The following is a 23,938-nucleotide window of genomic DNA, read 5'->3' on the forward strand; positions in this document are numbered from 1 at the left end:
TCCTTTTTACGTTTCCGCGTAGGCATCACCGCAGTCCTCAAACCCGCCCACGAGTTACAATGAGGCCAGGGAAGTGTCCATGGTACACAGCATTACCAGTAACAACTAATGACCACATACCATGGGGTCCAAGTTCAGTCTGCAGCCTATCATGACTCCCCATTAAATAGTTTCTGTTTGAGAGCGTTATAGTTAGAGCCCGGATGTTTAGGCATTTATTTTAGTTAAAATAGGCAGGCATATAGGCACTAAAATAGTAAAAAATAGTCAGTGAAATAGACATTTATTATTCATGGGAACAGACAAAAAATAGACAAATACTTAATAAACTATCCCATACGGTACTCACTTTCCTTTGTTACATGTCAAAACAAGATGCTTTTTAAGTTGTCGATTGTCATAGTGAGCCGGCTGTCAGAGAGAACGTTTTTCATGGTGGAATTTTTTTATTAATTCTAAATTATAGACATCAGCTCAAAGAATTTGAGTGACCACAAAGGTCCTGATTACAATAAACATGTACAATATAATGTAATGTGATACATTAAAGAAAAAAGAAAGTTAATTGTTGAAGGCAAATATAAGTGGATTAATTGAAAAAGAGATGATGATGTAATATTTGAAGAGAATCCTTGATAATATTTATAAGGACAGACATTACATAATCAAAAGGAATGTGAAGTTCCTTAAGATAATTCCACGTGAATTTGGAAATAGAACCTCTACTGCCAAACAGCAAACCAATGACAGACCATTGTTTAAGAGGGACGTTGTTTCTACTTCTACTGAGGTGACTAGAGCAAACTTAAAACAACTTATTTCAGAAGGACAATGTGAAGGAATTCTCATATATAGGTAGTATAGTCTCCCAGTATGGTGGTACAGATAGCGATGTGAGTGTAAAAGTAAAGAAGGCAAGATAAGCCTTTGGGCTGCTAAAGCCTATATGTAAGAGTGCAGCCTATACAATAAATACTTAACTGAGAATTTTTAACACAAATATCAAATCCGTGCTTTTATACAAACACACTGCTCTACCGCACGCATGACATCCTATCGCTCCGAAGGCAAGCGAGTGAATAACCCAAAGACCCCTTGGCGTAACTAAATGGACTCGCCTGGCCCAGGCGCATATTTCCGGCGACTGTCAGGACTAAATAATCGTACTGTACGCGTGACTTGTGCGTGCAAGCGAACACAGTAATGGGACCTGGAGACTTGCTTTTAATACTTCCCTCATCCCCTTTCTTTCTCTAGTAAACCCCGAAGTGACCCGAGCACTGAGGGTTATACTGTTCAAAGATCTTTGTTAAGTGACATAAAAGATGGAATCGATAGGGGAGAAAAGTTTACGACTTCTTGGAAACATATGTATTGCTGGAGAATAAGATTCTCAGAAAGTATTTGTGTGAAGTGAATATATATTTTTAATTTGTACAACCGTTCTTTTTTGTTTTTTGATATAATTTATGTGCACTTTATTTTAAATGCATTAAAAATATAGAAAATGTATAATAACGACGTAAAAAGACTAAAAAAGGCATTTAACCTTAATATAGGCAACGGGAGCTAAAATAGGCAAAAAAGGCAAAATAAAAATTGGGCTTATCGTCCCCAAATGTGTGGAAACGTGTTTATCTAATAGGTCTTTCATACATACACTCAGTCCAAAAAAAAAAAAAGGCATTTTGCCTAACATCCGGGTTCTATATAATACTGACTCTTCATGTCTTACTAGTTATTTGAACTTAAGAAATAATTTAAAAACATATTTATGTAGCCTATATAATTTTGTAACGAAACAAATTATTATTATTATTATTATTATTATTATTATTATTATTATTATTATTATTATCGGTTAGAATTTATAAAACTCTTATATTACCGGTTGTTCTGTATGGTTGTGAAACTTGGATTCTCACTTTGAAAGAGAAACAGAGGTTAAGATTGTTCAAGAATAAGGTGCTTAGAAAAATATTTGGGGCTAAGAGGAATGATATTACAGGAGGATGGAGAAAGTTGCACAACGCAGAACTGCATGCATTGTATTCATCTAACATGATAAGAAACATCAAATTCAGATGTGTGAGATGAGCAGGACATGTAGACGTATGGATGAATCCAGAAATGAGTATACATTGTTAGATTGTTAGTCTGGAGACCTGAAGGAAAAAGACCTTTGGTTAGGCCAAGACGTAGATGGGAGGATAATATTAAAATGGCTTTGAGGGAGGTAGGATATGATGATAGGGACTTGATTGATCTTGCTTAGGGCAGAGACCAATGGCGGGCTTATGTGAGGACGGCAATGAAACTCCGCATTCACTAAAAGTCATTTGTAAGTATTATTATTATTATTATTATTATTATTATTATGTTGGTGATAATGACAGGAACTAATAAATATAACTGTGATCTTATAGAAGCCTTCTGTGACTTTTTCTTCTGAGTTTTCTTCTTCCTCAGTCTGGAACATTGACCTATAACCTGCTTTGACCTTTAAAGTTATTCCAACTCTTTAGTGTTTTTAAACAGTTTCTTTCTACTTTTTGTTGGTACACCCTAATTTAATGCTTTCTTGGATATATTCTTTGAAAATTAATAATAACAATAATAATAATAATAATAATAATAATAGTAATAATAATAATAAGGAACATTAAATCCAGAAGTTTGAGATGGGCAGGGGATGTAGCACGTATGGGCGAATCCAGAAATGCATATAGTGTTAATATTATAGATTTATTAATTTGTCCTACAGAATAATAGGCCTGTCTGTAATATTGACAATTAATATTTGAGAAGAAAAATTCGCTCCGGCGCCGGGGATCGAACCCGGGTCCTTGGTTCTACGTACCAAGCGCTCTGACCACTGAGCTACGCCGAATTCAATCCGTAGCACCAGACCGAATCCTCCTCCTTCAATGTTTCCCTTTGGGGCCTGACTCCAAGTTCGGCATATATGTTGATGTATATGTCCAATGTCAACTGCCGGAGCCGGAGCGAATTTTTCTTCTCAAATATTAATTGTCAATATTGCAGATATTATTCTGTAGGACAAATTAATAAATCTATAATATTCTCATACCTGCAGTGCGTATATTTGTACAGATTACTGTGCACGTAACTGCGGAATCCCGGCCAAATAAGTCACTCAGCTGAGTGCGCTCCTAGTATAATGGCAGTTGACATCTGACTTGTTAGCTTTTTTCGTGCGATGAGTCTGATTATAATGACTGTACAAAATTGTGTGCAGACCCACTGAGTATTATTATTATTATTATTATTATTATTATTATTATTATTTATTATTATTATTATTATTATTATTATTATTATTATTATTATTATTATTATTATTATTATTATTATTATTATTATTATTATTATTATTATTATTATTATTAAGCTTTTATCGTCCAGTCTGCTGTCAAAAAATCTGAAAGTTAGAATTTATAAAACAGTTATATTACCGATTGTTCTTTATGGTTGTGAAACTTGGACTCTCACTTTGAGAGAGGAATATAGATTAAGGGTGTTTGAGAATAAGGTGCTTAGGAAAATATTTGGGGCTAAGAGGGATGAAGTTACAGGAGAATGGAGAAAGTTACACAACACAGAATTGCACGCATTGTATTCTTCACCTGACATAATTAGGAACATTAAATCCAGACGTTTCAGATGGGCAGGACATGTAGCACGTATGGGCGAATCCAGAAATGCATATAGGCTAGAGTATTAGTTGGGAGGCCGGAGGGAAAAAGACCTTTGGGGAGGTTGAGACGTAGATGGGAAGATAATATTAAAATGGATTTGATGGAGGTGGGATATGATGATAGAGATTGGATTAATCTTGCTCAGGATAGGGACGAATGGCGGGCTTATGTGAGGGCGGTAATGAACCTCCGGCTTCCTTAAAAGCCAGTAAGTATTATTATTATTATTATTATTATTATTATTATTATTATTATTATTATTATATTTTTATTTTGTTGTTGTTAAATGTTAATGAAATAGCAGAGAAGATTTCGGGAATGCATTCAAAATATTTCACAGGATATTTGACTATCAGAAGCGAGTAAATTCCGCAGTAGTAGAGAGCATTCTCCAGAGGCAGTTAACAAAAAACAAACAAGCAAACCAAAACGACAAAACATATTGGATGAAGCGTTAGCACTTTCCCGCTGATTTGAGATCTGCTACTGGTTGTATGGCTGCGTTGTTTTTCTCGCTCATAAAAACAGGAAGCGAGTGTAGTGTCGTGAATTGACGCAACTCCTGCCGGCAAGTACAGCGTCTAATTAGACGTTTGTCGTTCAGATGAGCCGAACATTCGCTTTCACATGTGATCGTAAAAAGTACAGGAGATTTCTGTTTTATATCACTGCAGGCGTGACGACATTAAATGTACGAGTACTGTACATTGATTTTGTATCTGTCTGCCGCTTCACTCCGAAACATAATTGTAAACAGTATAGAAGAATGCACTAACTGTCCAAATAAATATTGTGTAATGTAGGAAAAGCAATTAGTTTTACAGTACAGTGAAGTCCCTTCGTTGTTCATAAATGGGGGTAAAAACTGTTAGCCAATCAAAGATCATTTTATACGCTTGTACGTATTGTTTACTACGTTATTGGTCTTATGTGCCCGCCCCTAATTCGGCGATGCAATCATTTCCGAGAAATGAACTCAGTGACTCGTAGACAGAGGACGTGGTGTAAATAACCGGGTGAGTACAAGCACTATTTACTGTTTTAATGCTATGTATTACTGAGAATGATGTACAGTATTTAGATGCTAATATAATTCTTATTTAAGTTTGTATTTTCATGCATAAGTGAAAATAAATTTCTTTCTTCTTCTTTACTGTATATTTTGATGTCAACGTCGAGCATGAGCAAAGCGATCGCCTTATCAGTTTGAGTGGTTTTCCTGTAGTAGGAGGAGTCAGCTAGCTGTCCAAATTAGAAGTTTCCATAATAGAAGGTTCCAACGGAGGGATACCACTGTATAACTTAAAAATTCACTGGAATGACGAAATCCAATCTTACACTGTCTCTTCCTTCTTCTTTTACTCTCCTATTATACGAATTGTTTAGTTAACTGTCAGAGGACAGGTTTGAACCTCACAAGTGACACCAATAAGGCATAACTCATGAGGCAAATTAAGCATACGTTGGCCATTTCCTTTCTCCCTCCATTATATACTACTAACATATTACACTTATCAGACTTCGGATGTGTACAAACAATAATTATTTTTCCTCTGACACACACATCATCAAGTGAGATGTACTGCCTGATAATGTATGTACATATCACCAGAACCTCAGTCAATATGAATTACATGGGCAATATTTTCACACACATGCACGTTTCCTAAATTGATCCTAAAAAATCGGGCTGTATTGGAAACAGTCGCAAATTTTATGCGTAAATATGTCTCACTGAATGGGATGTTGAATGTAAGGTATCCGTTATGTACACGCCTATTGTCATTTGTGCTGCATAGGGTAAACTAGGGCCTGTTGGACAGTCGGGCATGTTGGACACTCTGTACTTTAACGTGTTACCTCGTCACTTGTGGGCACCACATTCTGCTAGAAGTCAATGACGGAAGTAGCCACGAGTGGGGCTACTTCCGTCATTGACTTCTAGCAGAATGTGGTGCCCACAAGTGACGAGGTAACACGTTAAAGTACAGAGTGTCCAACATGCCCGACTGTCCAACAGACCCTAGTTTACCCTATACCTCGACATTGTGAATTTCTCTCTTTGCTCAAATTCACTCGTAAATTTTTTTCCATTTAACTCGTCGACGACTGATGTTTTTAATTGACATTGTAGTTGGCTTCGTTAAGAATTGTTTGACACCACTGCGAATGTTCTATCGCTTCTCATTCTCGAGTTACATTGCTTCGGTTGGCATGCGACCCGTAATAAATCGTAAAGGACCGCTTTCTGAAATAAACGGATTTCATAGGTCGATTTATTGCTACAGAAATAGGGGGAATCCGTTTCAAACAGCATTTATTCTGCGGATGGACTGAGCTCTTTTTGATTCAACATTCCTCTTATTAGTCCATGGGCAAAGGGCAAAAGCTTCTTTTTGATTCAACACTCCTCTATTTATTGTAATCATTATTCTTGTACCTTTTAATTATCACTCGATGTAAAAGGTCCCGAAATCTTACATAAATACATTTCACATGTATAAACAGAATTGCTCTGCATTTTAATAGCCTATGTTATGTATCTTATATTTTATTGTGCAGAACTTTCAATGCTTCACCTAACAACTAAGTAGATTTGACGCTTCTCAATTGGTGTAAGTTTAATTCTGTATCATGTACGTAGGCCTACTTCTGCGGATATGAAGAGTCCACTGCAAGAATGATGGATGTCACTTTTTTGTCGAAAATGAACCAAGACTGTCAAAACATAGCTTAAGACATACAGAATGTACATAGAGAGTTATATGGCATTAACACTGATAGTCATTGTCCAGTAATGATCGGAAAATCACAGTTAAGCTTCAAGCGCTAAGCATTTCAAACTTTCAATTGCTTCTCCTTAGAAATGTATTCCAAATGACATCCATCATTCTTGCAGTGGACTCTTCATATCTTTACACATTAAAGTTTTGGGCCAATGAGATTTTGCATAAACTTTTTATTTTTAGTCTTTTCTAAGTCAAACTTTACATTTTTTTTTATTGTAGTGACTCGTGTTACCATGAGTGCAGATGAAATAATGATTGATTGGCACTTATTCACCTTCATTGATGAACAAAGGAATTTTGATAGCATATTGAATAAAACTACTACTTGGGAACAACACCTTTACTTCCTCACTCAATAGGAGCGAGACTTAAAATTCTTTCCGTCTAAAAATCCATCGTCATCGGCTGGTATTGAAGCTGCATAATACTGATACATGGACAGGTAAGATAACCACTGGACCGACCAGCCTGTAATGTGGAGTTGGGCTTCTCCTTGAGCATGACGCCTGCTGTGAGCGTCTTCTCTTTGTTTCACAAGTCATCCTCACGTCCCCTGCTTCCAGTCGACGATAAGGGAGGCCCAGCATTTATTTTCTTTAGTGAGCGTCGCTTCCCCTGCGCAGCGTCAGCTGGGATCGGAGCTCGTACGACTTTATTGAGCATTGTTCCCTCCGATGCGTGAACTCCCACCCAAGTCTGTTGTGCATACAGAATTTATTGTGTCTGAATTTTCAAATATTGTATACCATAAGAGAATATTATTGTGTAATTTTCTAGAGATAACTTCATCTTTTTATGCCTTTTTGGATTTCATGATGACTGTGATCAGAATTAGGCTTTTGAGTATTTCTGCATATCCTGGAACTCTACATTTACAACGTTTCGAAACTAAGTACAGGTTCCATCATCAGGGCAGAGGGTCGCCTATTGCTTTTCATAATTAATTGAAGTTCGAAATTAATAGTATCTTTATGGCATATTGCCATATTTACCAGTGTCGAATGACTGCCTGTTTATTAAACAAGTGGTGATATGATGAGACATTCAAATGTAGTTTGGTATGTGTAGTTTTCCGATAAACCTTGTGTTCTAGCGTGCCGTCTGATTTTTTATATACAGAGTGGAGGTAATAACTTATAACCTGGCTTAGGTTATGTGCTTCGTTTTATTCTACTGTTATTAGTACAATCTAGTGACGGTTGAAAATGAAGTAGGATACATACCTCACAAGTTTTCTTGTCCCTCGGCGACGTTGAGAGCGTTAGCGTTACAACGAACAACCATGTACATACTTGCAACTAGTTCGAGAAAACTGTTCACTATGAATTGAAAATGCACTGTGATGACCTGAGTTCGTTTCGTAGGGAGAGACGGAAGAATATTGTACCTCTGGTCACGAATCGGTTTGTACATTAACGCACAGGTAAACAGAAATTTGCTGTAATAGTAGATAAAAGAGAATCCATAGCTACCCCATATATCTGTTCATAGTAATTCCCGTTAAATGAGAAAAAGGACTAATCAGCACTGTAACATGAGACATGCTGTTAACCAAAAAAGACACCATCTTTGCAAGCTAGATAGTAGTTTACAAAATAACGAGTCATGGTCAAATATGGTATTCAGTGAGCCTTTTCTAGGTACTTTCGTTCCTATCATATTCTCACTTGATCTTATAATAGTTAAATTTTTACAGTTATTGCAGTTTTTGTAGATACATTTTATTTTTTACTGTATATGATTTTATATATCCTACACAGAACTGGATATTGGCTATTGCTTTGTTTCTTGGCAGCATTGGGTAGAGAGCACATAAAATAACCTACATACATTTATTTCATATGGTGATTTTTGTATAAAAATAGTATTGCTAGTGTTAATTCTATTGTAACGTTAACAGAGGTTTTCGTATCTCTCCACAACATAAATCACTTATTGATCTCGACGAAACTACTTAGTTTACAGTCGATTAAAATATGGAATAATATTTTTAGTCGGTTGCCTAACGACGCTGTATCAACTACTAAGGTTATTTGGCGTCGATAAAATTGATATTGGTATTTGACAATATGATGTCACCATAGGATTACCAGACATTCGCTTTACAGTTGGAGGAAACCTTGAAAAATCCCAGCCTCATAAGTAGCCCAAGTGAGAATCGAACCGGATCAGCAAATAAACGCGTTACCCCTATGAACTATCCCTGTGACTGTGGAAGAATATTCTTTGAAACACACTGTTGAGTAGAATTTCTGTCAGTTCTGTACTTAAAATAATTGCTTTTTTTCTATATTTGTCACCTTCAGTGAATTCAATGCAGTTATGGCCTTAATCGACACGTACGAACATTTTTCAGAACGCTTATTAAACAAATTTAACATAAATAATGTTTGCTATGTTTGTGTTTAACCGTGAAAGTTGCACAAAGTTCCACCATGACGTAATTGAATCGAGAAATTTTGTGGCGTTTAGAATAAAGTAATTGGTATTTTCCTTCTCTTTGATTAAAACAACGAACTGACTTGCGGACGGCCTTAAAATCTTTCTCATTTGACACAGAGAGGTTCTTTGATAATTGTTTTACTAAAAACCGGATGACTTTTACCCGTTTTTTTTCTGTTCGTGTAGACGCCTTAAGGAAATTGGAAAAGCCTTTGAATTTTCTTTTTCGTAACTATTTTACAGAGAAGTGTGAATTGTTTTTACATTAAAGCACTATATAACTGCGCGCTGTGTTTCTATGATACGACTTTCAATAGTACGGCAGTAATCGTGCAAGACTTATCTAATTGTTGAGCGATAGCGAATAAATTAATCCTCTTAATATCTAGGAAAACAATTTAATCGTTCATTCAAGTGTTACATAATAGCGATAACAGGGCACATAGATCATTGCGTCAGTATGGCATAACGCAATATTTACAAATACAAAGTAGGCCTTTAAATTTATTTGTTATAAAATATTGAACGTATTTCAGACATTATTATGTGACATATACAAAGTTATCCGACGTAGATATGCATTTTCAAACGTTTCCTTTCATTACCGGTTATAATAATAATAATAATAATAATAATAATAATAATAATAATAATAATAGTAGTATTAGTATTAGTAGTAGTAGTAGTAGTAGTTTCTAATCCTAATGTATATTTAATTAAAACTGTTCTACTATTTAAAAGTAGATTGAATTTGGATTTATGTTCAGTAGCCTTTATAAACCGCAAGAGAGATAGTAGATCTTACTTCTCTCTGTTACAAACATTTCACTTTATTAAGTAGGCCTACTTGTATAGCTTCACTTTTAAACTGTTAGATAAACTGTTACTTTTTATTTAAATTCGTTAGTTGTAGTTATCCTTATTGATAACAATTACAAAACAGGCACTTTCAGGAGAAATATTAATTTATTGGAGCAGAAAAGTATATTCTATAATCCATGTGCTAAAAAGGGTGTGTTTATCTTCCCTCTTGTTTAAAAAAGTCCCTTGTGCAGATGCTTGTATTGCCCTATTTTGACTATGCCGACATTTTACTGACTGACCTTTCGAGCGACAACAAAACGAAACTTCAACGTGCTCATAACTTGTGTGAGCGTTTTGTAAGCAGTTTTCTCAAATATGATCATATTACCCCATCCCTGGAAGCAATAGGTTGGCTTAAACTAGATAAGACAAGAAATTTACATTCACTTCTCCTTCTCTTCGAAATCTTCAACTCTTCTATTCCTTCGTCCTTGTCGCCTCGCTTCACTTATCTTTCTTCCCACTATAATCTGAACACACGCTCTCGCCATGAAACAATACTAACAATACCATCCCATCTCACCTCATCATACTCATCCTCTTTCACAATAGCCCTGCCGAGACTCTGGAATTCGCTACCTGTTAGCATCAGGGACTGTCGAAATAAAACTGAATTCAAACGCAAACTTACTATGGTCCGTCTCAGGAGTGTGTGGTGTACCTTCGCGCATATGAGGGTGGAGTCTGTCTGTGCCGGAGTGTATTGCGGGCAGCATCAGCTCGAGTCCGCTAAGGGGTAAGATGCTCATGGTAAAAGGTAGAATAGAATTCAGATAGAAATTATCCCCTCCTGCAAGGGATTGCTAGCATCGTTCAAGCAGTGCCTCCGCCCAGAGCATTCATTAGCCCTAACCCTCCCACATAAACTTGCGCGGAGGTCTTGTTTCATCTTTCTACTGCACAGATTCCTGGGACGGACCATAGACATTTGGTCACTAATTGAGACTCGTTCAGACATGGCGTCTTGTAAATAGTTCTCTTATTCTAGCACAAAATATTTCAATATCCAGTAATTTCATTACTATATAATTGTATTATTCTGGGTTTAATTTGTACTTCAGTAAAAAAAAAAAATCTCTCTTTGTTCTTAACTTCTACAATAAATTGTCTAACCTTTATTAATCAGGTAATCTTTTCGTACTTTGATTGTTGTATTCTTCATATCTGTATACCGGAAGTAAAGGGCACTATGTCACAAATATTTAATTTTACAGGAAAGCTAAATGAAAGTGCTCTTTACCTCGATACCATAACGCACATAGTACCACTTCCAAAAGGCTAAATCGCTGATTATTACGCGTAGAACTTAGTGCTTACCACCACTGAAAGAGCGCGAAAAATAAAATAAAAATATGCAAATACCTCGATTTCGTAAAAAATTGACATAGTGCCCTTTACCTCCCGTGTACAGATTGTAGTTGTAAATAATCCCTTGATGGAGGGGAAGAGAAGACCTGATGGTCTTATCTTTACCAGGTTAAATAAATAAATACTACTACTATTTATTTTCTTAAAGATCTTAGTTTGTTAACAACATATCGCATTGCTAATACACTGTGTATTTAAGATGTTTTATACCTCCTTACGTTTCAGTAATTACAAGGGCTACAATTGTACAAGGGATTAAAACTTGTGATGATGGTAATTAGAGCGTGTGCAGAATTTATTGTGACGGCCTCATTGTCGACTCCATATCCATAGAGAACATTCTGTATGACTTATGAAATTTTCTGTTATCTGAACGACTTGGTTTTGCATAGGAAAGTGCTCTTTAAATAGAAATTCGCTCATTAGAATAAACGTGCAACCACGTTATCGCAAGGTGGGATAAAGTTTGTGGGCTGAAGAACCAATGGGACCCCGCTGTGACGGCCTGATAACCGTGTGTCGTGAGTTATCATACCCTCAACCTTGGCTCGCGCAAGTTTCCACGTCTTGAAACGAGAGGCAGTTCTTAATGCGCCGCAGTTGTTTCAGTAAGCATTGCGCTTTTGTGGGCAACTGCGGTAGTGAAGACAGTATTATAAAATACAGTTGTCACGTGTGTGGAGTACATTTCTGAGAACAGCTGTGATTGCAACCTGTCGGTGCGTGGAAAACTTTTATAAATTACAAATGTGAACATGCAGTAGTACAAGGGACAACGAATAGTGCATTTAAATTACATTTCAATTACGTACGCATTGTTAAATTACGTTGCCATATGTAATTTTTTTTAATCGCGAGTTATTCTTTTGGGTGAAATCCGAAGGCCTGTGTACTGTTGTTGAACTGGTTATATTGTTGTGAAGTAGATGGCGTCTGTAGGTATATTACTGATTTGTTATGAATATGATTTTGGTGATATTCAGTGATGTTATGACCCGAATTTCCTAGCATTTGCCTTACGGCTGAGGGAAAACCCTGAAAGCCGAAAACCACAACCAGGAAATTCAACCCGACCGGAAATCGAACCCGGACCCTCTGCGTAAGAGACCAGCATGCTGACCCCTACACCATAGATGTGGTTCACATGGAATTTGTTCAGATTAAAAGAATAAAATTTAATAATAATAATAATAATAATAATAATAAATATAGCCCTTACATTTGAAACTCTTACTTTAACTTTTTCATTTCTGTACTCAATCTCTTAAAAATTATTCTGTTAACTTCATTGACTACTTTTCATAGGCTAGTTTCCTATCGTGTCCGACTACTTAACATTTATAATTCCATATCCGTTAGAGTTTTGACTTTCTCTTTCCATCTAATTTTAACTCTAAAAGGAAATTTTCCTAATTTATGCAGATTGCTGGCGTTTAGGGGACAATTCATTTTTTATAAGCTACTATAGCGTTTATTTGTAGAAATTGTTTATCCACCCAACCGTTTCTCAAATCATTCGTTGCCTGATACTTTAAAGGAATATGCATTGCGTCTTCCGCTAGTCCTCATAACTGACATTTATCTTTCTCTACGTTCCCTCTCTTATTCTTGAGCCTCCAGGTACTTAATCTTCACGATGCCATTCCTGTTCTCTCTTCCCTTGAATTTAGTCTAATATATTCTTCCTGTTCCTAAAGCTGTTTATCCTCCCTATAGTATAAAATTTAATAAATACAGACGTTGTACGTAGCCTACGTACTACACCTTTAAAATAATTAGACCAACGGTTTATATCACTCGGCAATTTGTATCCTCTATTAGTGTTCTTTCATCCGGCTTTCAAACGTCAATAATTGCCAAGTAAGCGTGGTGTGTAAAGTGAGACTTTCACAATGCTGGATATAGTCAGACATTTTTGGGTTTGAATAAATTCAAGGGAAAAATTGTTCCGGGATCGATACCTGACCCCGGAACAATTTTTCCCATGAATTTATTCAAGTCTGCTTCACAGAAAATTTTACCTGAAAGCTAGATTTTCATTTTTGGGTTTGTTCACCGTGCCACAGAAGCCGACACGACGGAGCTGTATGTGAGCTCCATTAACAGGAAAGACGAAGAAAAGGGATGCTATATGTTGTCAATCCTGGAGAATAGTTCTTGGCAAGAGATACATACCTTGCCTTCCCTAATGATGGAACTACGTAACTCTGAAACTTTGTATGCCTGTAAGGGTCATTTTCTCCAAACCTCGCTTGTGGCCGAATGGTTAGTCTTTCTGCTTTCCACCGTAGCGACCCGAGTTCTAGCCCCGTTTGGGTCATGAAGGAATTTATGGTGGACAAAACGGGCGCAAAGGGTTTTTCTCGGGCTTCTGCCCTCACCATTGTCACAATTCCACAGCAGTCCACAATTGCCTTCACTCTGCGAGGTCTCGAGGCAGGCCTCCAGAATAAATAAAAAATGGCTGAGAGTTGTAATTGCTTTTAATAAAGACTATTACTTTCTCCAAATGTAGTTAAAGCTAGATTAATATTAATCTGCTTAGTTTATCATAAGCTTTGAACTGGAAGTAAGTTTCTCCAAGCTATCTTACAATTCATTTTTTACTTTTTCAGATAAATCAATTGAAGATTATAAATTTATTTTAAAGTTTTCAATCATATTATTTATAATTTTTTTCAAATTAGTATTTGCTAATATTCAAATTGTTACAACGAAATCTAAACGTAAGTCCAACAGGGCCATATTAATAGACATTCTTAGCGCGGGCTTCCGGTGGATGATCAGCGAACTAACGTTTTTCGTATTCATAAACCAGTGTTAGATATATGATATATATGATATGATATGATATGATATGATATGATATGATATGATATGATATGATATGATATATGATATGATATGATATATGACATGATATGATATGATATGATATGATATGATATGATATGATATGATATGATATGATATGATATGATATGATATGATATGATATGATATGATATGATATGATATGATATGATATGATATGATATGATATGAATCCTGTACATGTAAACAGTCGATAGCCGGGGCTAGTTTAGCAAGCTCATAGCGTCGGGCTGGCGAAATGTCTATGCATAGCACCCACAGTGATTTGAATAATTGATCAAGATAAAAATGCAAATGAGATGAGGTAATTTAAATATTTGATGAACTGGAGCAAGACTAAGGATTATTCGAATAAGAAAAAATAATTTTGAAAAATGGGATGAAACTGACTTTTTAACAGGTTTAGAGTTCATAAATTGATAGCCAAAATATTTTATATCAGATAAAAGATGAAATTAAAACCAAAATTACAAAAATCCATGCATCATAAGATTGTTGTTTCTCTATGTCAATGGATTGGATAGATTAATGTTAAATCGACTTTTATCTGAAGACCAATTTTTTTCAAAAGTTATCTCAGTACTAAGTGCTGAATGTTCTCTGTCTATAACCTCTGTAACATCTTTTCCTGGAGATGAAATGTCAGAAGTAGTCGCATTTTCACTTATCTTCATTTTTACACTATTGTCTCCATCTCAGTGACTTCGTAATATAAGTAAGCCATCAGGAATGACTGAGACATCAATGGTAGAAGTAAAAAAAATCAAATATGAGTTAAACTGAGACTTTAATCCTTGAACCTGTGTAGCTCTCAATAATTCCTTCACTCTAATATTTGTGATGGTCCTTTACCAGTACCCGATACATAGGCCTAATTCTCCTGGAATTTTTTGCAGTTTTTTTTTAAGATTCTTTTATTTTCCTTTCAACATTTTCCAATCTCTGACAACATATCCACTAATTTTATTGAACTGTTCTGCTAATTCTTTTCATGCTATTTTTTTTCTTCACAGAAACATTATTAGTTTTTTTTTACTCAAAAATCGTCATTTACATTGATTACTAATGAGAGTAACAGATCAATTTCTGCTTTGTTGAAATTTTAATCATTATATCCTTACTAATTTGCACGTTTTACTTATCTAAAATAAAAGTATATATAGACTTTTTTTAAATTCAAACGAAATTTGAGCCCAGAACCATGATTTACACTCAAACTGCGCATGAGTCGTGCGTACACCAAGGCCTGGTTCAACAAATCACCATCACCACCACCATTACTACTATTAAGAACTTCAAGAACTGAGTTTTTGGTCCATTACGCCTTATTCTTTTGTTTATGAACATCCATTAGTTCCTAAAGCTTTGGTTTCTCTGAACCGACGCATGCGAGATGCAAGGTCCGAGGCCCGCCTCGCACAAATCCGGACTACAGAAGAGATAGTGAGTGGTTTCTATAACTGCGAGATGCGAGGTCTGCGCGCCTCGCAGTTATAGAAACCACTCACTATCTCTTCTGTAGTCCGGATTTGTGCGAGGCGGGCCTCGGACCTTGCATCTCGCATGCGTCGGTTCAGAGAAACCAAAGCTTAAGTCTGCTCTTTTATCTTTATGAATTATACAGAACGTAATGAAGAGGGGGCAGATTTTTGCACATTTGCATGGTTCATGCCTTAGTTGCTGATCATATGCCATCAGTATAATGTGCATTATTTGTGTATTATTTTGTGTGAGAGGAAGTTATAATTCCATAGGCCTACTTTACAATAATTTTTATTTATAAGTTGTAAAACATCAGTCTTTATATTAATGCAATTTATTATCCACTCATACATGGCGCACTACAGACAACGTCGAAGGGAAATGTGATATAATTCCGGTGTGTTACTTCTGAAGCTGAGCGCTTCGATCACGATGATCAATTAAAATACTTCCTATTAAACTACCTAATTGCGTGGAATACAGACTTATCAAGGTTAAACTTATATGGAGAGGGCGCAACTCATATGATAGAGCAGGTTATCAGGCGAGAAGCACTGAGCTCGACACTCGGCGCTTATAATAAATTATTATAGTCATCTTCTTTCATTTTCATTGTACGAAGTGTAGGGGAATAATTGTGGCGCTGCAAAAATGTTTAGAAATTTTGTGGTAAATAAGTGGCAACAGTCACAATGTCGGAAAGTTTTTTTTTCATGCCATCTGTTTGCTTCTTCCTTCTTCCAGGCGAGTTCAATTGGAATGTATAGTGAGTGGGTTCTCATCAGCCAGCATTCCATTATTTCTCCAATAATCTATCCGCAATATGCAGAACCCGAATCACGTAAAGTGAAGTGGGTAGGCATTGGATACTCCAAAATTATGCGAAGTGTAATGAGAAAGCCTTTTCCAAATGCAAGCTACTGATATAATTTATATAGTAAGTTACCTTTCAACTAAGATACTCTTAGATTAATTATCATCTACTATAAACTGTATCTTGTGCCTTCGTTGAACACTTGTAAGGAACAACGAACAACCCACCCTTTCTGCCAAAATTAATCCAGTAAAATAAATAAGGTCGAAGATAAACAGGCCAAAATTATGATAAAACGTAGAGATCACATGCTCTCCAACATAAGCCTCTCAAATGCAGTTTTTAAGCTCCTTTAGAAATCTTGTTGTGCCTGAAAGTTAATGGGGCTAATTATTATATAATAACTTTTGCTTTGCAGTATCTTCCTATGTACTACTTTGCAAGATGGTTTTGTCCTAATGATTTTGAAAGGTTTCTTGCAAAAACACCGAAATGACGAACGTATTACTGTTCTTTATTCTTGGAGTGGAATGCTTAAGTCAAGATAATTAATCTTGTATCAGTAACCGGATATTGTGATGTATGGTACATAACGTGTACTGTGTATTCATTGATAATCGATATCATTAAATTACATTAAATTTTGCTGTACCTGTTTCTTTGTAGAAACATTTGCCTGGCGGCTTTGCTGTGTTCGCTGTGGCAGCAAACCCGTATCATGGTGAGTTATCGATATATACACAAGCGTGCTATTTTGTAATGTGTTGTAAAGGGGACTTCTGTTACGAATCGTTAATTCAGAACCGCTATTCACCAGTCATGAAGTCGTTTGCCATTTCCGTCATTTATGCATGAAATACGAATGTTTACTCTTGTTATATTTTCCGGCAACAAACGAATCCTGTACATTTCACTACTCCCAGATTATCTAATTTTTAACTCAAATCGATGCTTTATGCACAGTATGTATGTAATAATGTAGTGGTATGAGATGCTTTATCGTTGTAACCTCCATTCTGTGAATATTTTAGCTTTAATAGCTCTAGCCAGAAGTGATACATGAACTAAGGGGGGTAATTCTCCTTCTTTTCGTCTGTCGCCAATAAAGTAAATATTTCTTCAGCGGTCATATATACTCCGCTCTGTCATGCCATAACGCCGTTCCTCACGTGACGTTTGTACAAGCAGGAGGGTTAGGATCATTTACAGAAACTTTCTGAGACGACAGCGTAAGTCGGTATGGTATATAACACCTAATCAGACGACGCGCGACGCCTGGAATGTAATTCATAGCCATGGCCAGTTAAGTCTTGGTTTTTCTGAACCAACGCATGCGAGTTGCGAGGCCTGCCTCGCATAAATCCGGACTACACGAGAGATAGTGAGTGGTTTCTATAACTGCGAGATGTGAGGTCTGCGTACCTCGCAATTATAGAAACCACTCACTATCTCTCGTATAGTCCGGATTTGTGCAAGATGAGCCTCGCAACTCGCATGCGTTGGTTGAGAAAAACCAAGGCTAAAGCTCTAGCCTTAAGAGCAGCGGTCTTTTAGCGAGAGAAGCTTTGTTTGAATGTGGAGATGATGTACGAAAGTGAGGAGTATACAAAATATAATGGGTATAAACTTCTTTCTGTCCAGACGACACTTATGGCTAGCCATACTTCAATAATATCAGTCATTTGAAAAATTCTTCTTGTCCACGAAATGTAGTCTAAAGAAATCACGTCTTGTATTAGTTAAGTCGTATTTCTTTTGCAACTGTCCTTTTGCTTTTCATCTAATCATAATTTTATACGCTTCGCAGATTTTTTTTAGTCAATCTGTCTACATTTAAAGAATGCGTATAGTGCCGTTTATGCCTATTTATATGTTAGGTTAGGATATATTATATAATGTGTTTTGTTTGTGTCATTTTCATATTAATCTGTGTGTTCTTTTGGAGAGTGGTTGTATCTAATCATAGGTGAGGGGGGAGAAACCTACAAAGTAGGACTTGTTTTTATACTGCACGTACGGTCAAAAGATCCGTGCATTGGATTTAAGAGAAAATTATGATAGTGTAGTGCATCTGTATGTATAATATTGCTAATAAATCCATCTATCTATATAGTGCTGTACTCGGACATACAGACATCAGCGTCAGCTTCTGGCATTCCCGTAATTACATGCTTAGAGTTTTTTTCGTATCACTATAGTTTTTTTAGTTGGTTGTTTAACGGCACTGTATCAAATACGAGGTTATTTAGCGTCGATGATATTGGTGATAGCGAGATGGTATTTGGCGAGATGAGGCCGAGGATTCGCCATAGATTACCTGACATTCATCTTATTGTTGGGGAAAACCTCGATAAAAACCCAACCAGGTAATCAGCCCAAGCGGGGATCGAACCCGCGTCCGAACGCAACTTCAGACCGGCAGGCAAGCGCCTTAACCGACTGAGCGACGCCGGTGGCCTTATCACTATATATATATGGGTTTCTTGATTTCGTATCCTGAAACGGATAGTAAAATGAAATATAGTGTCATTTCTAACTTACGCAAAAGTTTTCAAATAGAATCTTCTTAAGGCAACGACCATGGCTCCGCCCGCGAAACGTGCTGCATAAATCTCTGTAGTAAAGCAGATAAAGGTGGATTTGTATTAATAAGTACATTAGAAACAGTTCTCGCCCATTTCATGACTTTTGCTGGAAATGTTCTTTCCTGTGTAGGCACAAATGGCACCGTTGTAGAAAGTTCGAATTTAGGAGAGGATTACATCGAGGTTTCGAGAGAAATTCTCTCAAATCTTGTACACATCTATAGTATGAGAATTGTACGATACAATTTGTGGCATAAATTTCCCCACAGGTAGCCTACACATCATAACAGTGTAAGACCGAGGAGAGATATCCAGTATTATCTGACTTTTCTTCTATTTGTACTCAGTTTCTGTTATATTGTATAATATGAAATAGACCCAGTACTTTCGTTTTATTTAGAATTATTTATATCGTGACGTTGGTGAGAATGATGATACCGGGAAATTTCATGAGAAATTTGTCTTATTACCATATGTTTTCATATAAGTATCATACCATTGGAAACGACTATCATACACTCGACACGACGACAATCAATGTCAGCGACTCAGAAACTTGTTTTCCTCACTGAAGTTGTCATAAAATTATTTATTTGAACTTGAAGTGCATGTGACATAATACAGTACAATGATTATTATCCTTCGTCATCCGTACACCGTGTCATGAAGGTTGTTGCATACCGGTAGTGACGTGCAGTTTCCCTTTACTACTACATCGGCGGTAAAATTGGTCATGAATTAGTATGAAGAAATGGGGCAATGATTGGAAGGCAAACGGAAATACTCGGAAGGAACTTCACCACTTTTTTTTTTTTTTACAGCACAAATTGCACTTGGACTTCCTAGAACTTTAAGGCGGTCACAAGCACAGGAAGCCGACACTAACCGTTTCACTAACGTTGCGGCGTCTGGTGAATTTACGACATGTAGAAGTTCTGTTCTTTAACAGTAAGTCTCCAGGGAAAATTTACCGTTCTTTCTCACCTAAGTAAACTTCTTCGCAGGTAATCTTTCTATGTAATTTCATTGACTCTATATAAGCTTTGAAATAGTTGTTAAATTTGATGATAGTGATTGATAACTTATATTAATATTTTAATTATTATAATCACTATCGTGTTTTTAGTAGTTATTTTACGACACTTTGTCAACAGCTTAGGTTATTTAGCGTCCGAATGAGGTGAAGGTGATAATGCCGGTGAAATGAGTCCGGGGTCCAGCACCGAAAGTTACCAAGCATTTGCTCATATTAGGCTGAGGCGAAAACCCCGGAAAAAACCTCAACCAGGTAATTTGCCCCGACCGGAAATCGAACTCGGGCCATTGGTTTCGCGGCCAGACGCGCTAACCGTTACTCCACAGGTGTAGACCACTACCATGTTGCAGCATCCCAATTCATATAGGGAAATTTCGACAAAATATTCCGGAATGGCTGGAAACTAACTTTGGCAGATGCTAGCCACACCTTCGTCTTTCTTTCTTCCTTTTTTCTTTCTTTCTTTCTTTCTTTCTTTCTTTCTTTCTTTCTTTCTTTTTTTTGTTAACTTAATTAAACTAATCACTTCCTGTGTTAATTTCACGCACGGGACTAGTTTTCTTCTCGGTTTGGAGTAAGCGTAGAATGAACAATAACATTCTACAATAACAACTAGTAAAAATGGGATGAAAACTGTATAATTTCCTTAAAACTAGAATTATTATAAAACTTGAAACAAAAATATATGAAACATTGAGATTGCTGAAATCTTATTTCAAAGCTGTTAAGTTCTTATTTCTTTTTATTTCAGAACAAGAAAGAAGCCAACCTAAGAATCGTTGGCGAGCTTCGCAAACGTATCGCTGACGTGACGAGTCAAGGTAAGACCACCTATGAATTTGCATGCGTGATGGATTTTTTGGTACTCGTTATTGATACTGATGTATTAGTCAAGCAGTTTGAACGTATGTTTAAACATTATTGTAGTACGTACTATCATATTCTTCTTCCGGTATGAAAGAAGAATATGATTGTACAATAGCTAATTGTGTAATGTTTGTGTGCTTTCTGGTGTTTTTATACGTGGAAATTTCTCTATTACCCTTAAAATTCGATATTTTAACAGTCACAACACGACGTGTTCTAGTAGACTCCAGTAAGTATAGATTTTATGAAACTGACAATTTTTGTTAAATTAAGACGAATTTTTAAGTCATATTTTGTTATAGGGTCCAGTTCTTTTTCTACAAACGAAAGTTAACAAAATGACGTCTATGTAAATTCCCCTTCCGTATTTTGTGATTTCACTCTTTGGATATATTCATTCCGTCTTTACAGTGTCTGGTGATCTTGTCCCTTGGTCGTTACAAATCTCTGCGCGTACTTAATCCACTTATTACAATCGTATGTTTATTTTCGTTCATTCTTTTCACTTACAAACAGTTGCAAGTGTTACAACATTTTCTCAATATTGTCACTGCGATTCCAAATCCCCCTATGTGTTTTTAATAAGATTTTGCAGGTGAAAGAAAAGAACCATTGTCATTCTTAAGTCCCTTGATTTTCAAATCTACTTTCTGTATAATTTCAATTATTACATTATGAAAATATAGGGAACGTAGCTTTGAATATCAAGGGAATTAAAAGTGACAATGTTTTTTCTTTTTCCTGCAAAATCTTAAAAGCGGATTTTGGAGGCGTAGCGACGATATAGATCTATAGCCTACCGCCGAAATAACATCAAGTTTTGACATGGGAAATTAAAGTACAATGGTTTCATTAATTAAAAGTGTAGGTACATATAAGCCTACACATAAATTCGAAAATTTGTGTTTTTCACTACTACAGCTAATATTATGCACAGAATGTTTGTTCCTTACTTATGTTCCTGCGTAAACTCGCTTATTTTAGTAGAAATGAAGGAAGAGTGATTTATAAACACGAAAAACTGTACTAAGTGCATAAAATACCTTTAGATCTTTAGATAAAATACCTTTAGATAAATCTGAAAATCTTTAGATAAAATACCTTTAGATAAATCTAAAAATCTTTAGATAAAATACCTTTAGATAAATCTAAAAATTTTTAGATAAAATACCTTTAGATCTTTAGTTAAAATACCTTTAGATAAATCTAAAAATCTTTAGATAAAATACCTTTAGATAAATCTAAAAATCTTTAGATAAAATACCTTTAGATCTTTAGATAAAATACCTTTAGATAAATCTAAAATTCTTTAGATAAAATACCTTTAGATCTTTAAAGGAATAATGGAATACTCTTGCCAAGAAGTTACAAGTAGCCTTTTGTAGTTTTGTGCTAAATGAACAGTTTACATACAACATCTTGTGATGTAAATGTGTATACTGATAGTGACGTAACTATTGAAAGCACGGTGTAAATATGCAAAAATTGACTGATAATTGCGAAGAAAAGTTTGCATTCCCTCTTAGTATAATAGTAAGATAATTTCTTTGACAAATAAGAAAACGTATGATATCAGTAGACCTATTCTTATTTACCAATATTTGGTCGTGTTAGTCCGAACTGTATTCCAGTAGGCCCACGTAACTCATTTTTTGCACAATCATGATCTTTTTGCACACTTACCATCATTGTTGCATGCCATGTAACTTTAAAATACAACACGCTCAATGGTTACTACGGAAACGCTGGAATTAACAGTGCAGTAAGTCAATTAAAACATTAATACTCATTTTTTTTTATAATTTAGTCATTTTTGAAAGGAACTATATGCCTTCTCATACCTTTCTCTAGATTTAACAGGCAAACTGCCTCCAATCCTTTTCTAAACGCGTCTTCAATTTCGTTATCTACTTCATAAAAACTGTTGTTCGTATAATTCATAATATGTTTTCAATTTAAAACTTTCATACAAAATATTCCTACAATTCAATTTCGTATATTGCAATAGCTTTTTATTTGTTTGAACAATGCATACAAATAAAAAAAATTAATAAGCAAAAAAATAAAACAAACGAATAAAGAAACACGGTCACCTAGACAATTACACATTGCCATTAACAAAATTATAAACGTTCAGTTCAAAATTAATATATAACTAAAATATACAGGGCTACTACAAATGAATCATTCGTTTTCAAACTGCTATATTTTCCAAAGTATTACTCGTACAATAATGAGTGATACATCAAAAGAACCGCACACGCAACACATTTATTCCCACACTCTACAAATGTTCTATGTGTGCCCCTCGGGTGACACGACATACTCCAGGCGGTAGTCCAGTTCGTTCCACACATTGTGTAGCGTTGTCCTGTCAATAGCCATTACTGCATTATTGATGCGCTCCCTCAGCTGTACCAGTGTTTGTGGCAGTGGAGGTACGTAGACGCGGTCCTTAATGTACCCCGAAAGGTAGAAGTACATGGCGTTAGGTCTGGTGACCTGGGGGGCCAAGGGGACAGGGCTTGGTCATCTGCATCAACACGCCCATTCCAGCGATTCGGCAGTTCATGGTTCAGGTATTCACGAACATCAAGCCCCGTCTTGTTGGAAGACAAAATTGTCTCGCATATTCCAACACACAAAAACTCTTTTCTTGTTTTGTCAGGCACTACACTCATCCTGCCAATTGGTGTATACAGTGCAAACCAGGTGCGTTTCCGGTTCTTTTGATGTATCACTCATTGTTGTACGAATAATATTTTGGAGAATACAGTAGAACCTCCATTATCCGCGGTAATGAAGGGGTGGAGTGAACGGTTAATCGAAAAAATCGGATAATCCGTACTATAAAAGGTGTTCATAAACTAAGTGCATAATACAGTTTCGTCATTTCCATCCGTGGTCTTTTCTTTCAACACGCTAGGTAGTGGATCATAAGTTTACTAATTTAAGTCTATTTTCAACGACGGGTTTTTAATGGCCAAGGAAACTCCTTATGACAGCGGTCTGTGGAAAGTTAGGAATGGTAGAGGTCTCATGTTTACAAATTTGATGCACTTTATATTTTTTCTTTTTCATTAAATCGCGCACAGTTG

General features: G+C 36.0%; 1 protein-coding gene across 2 annotated transcripts in view; it reads left to right on the plus strand.

The window, feature by feature from the left end:
* The window catches only part of LOC138715254 (protein FAM107B), a 520,167-nt gene that overhangs the window by 335,051 nt on the left and 161,178 nt on the right, over window positions 1-23,938 (plus strand). The window contains exons 1-2 of one of the 2 annotated variants that reach the window (XM_069847981.1): window positions 12,094-12,117; window positions 20,725-20,794. In XM_069847981.1, coding sequence (XP_069704082.1) covers window positions 12,109-12,117; window positions 20,725-20,794 — 79 coding nt within the window. In that variant the 5' untranslated portion in view covers window positions 12,094-12,108. Of the gene's footprint in view, window positions 1-12,093; window positions 12,118-20,724; window positions 20,795-23,938 lie in introns of those variants that run through there. The other variant, XM_069847980.1, reaches the window with a different exon arrangement.

The sequence above is a fragment of the Periplaneta americana genome, chromosome 15 (assembly GCF_040183065.1).
Source record: "Periplaneta americana isolate PAMFEO1 chromosome 15, P.americana_PAMFEO1_priV1, whole genome shotgun sequence".
Taxonomy (NCBI): domain Eukaryota; kingdom Metazoa; phylum Arthropoda; class Insecta; order Blattodea; family Blattidae; genus Periplaneta; species Periplaneta americana.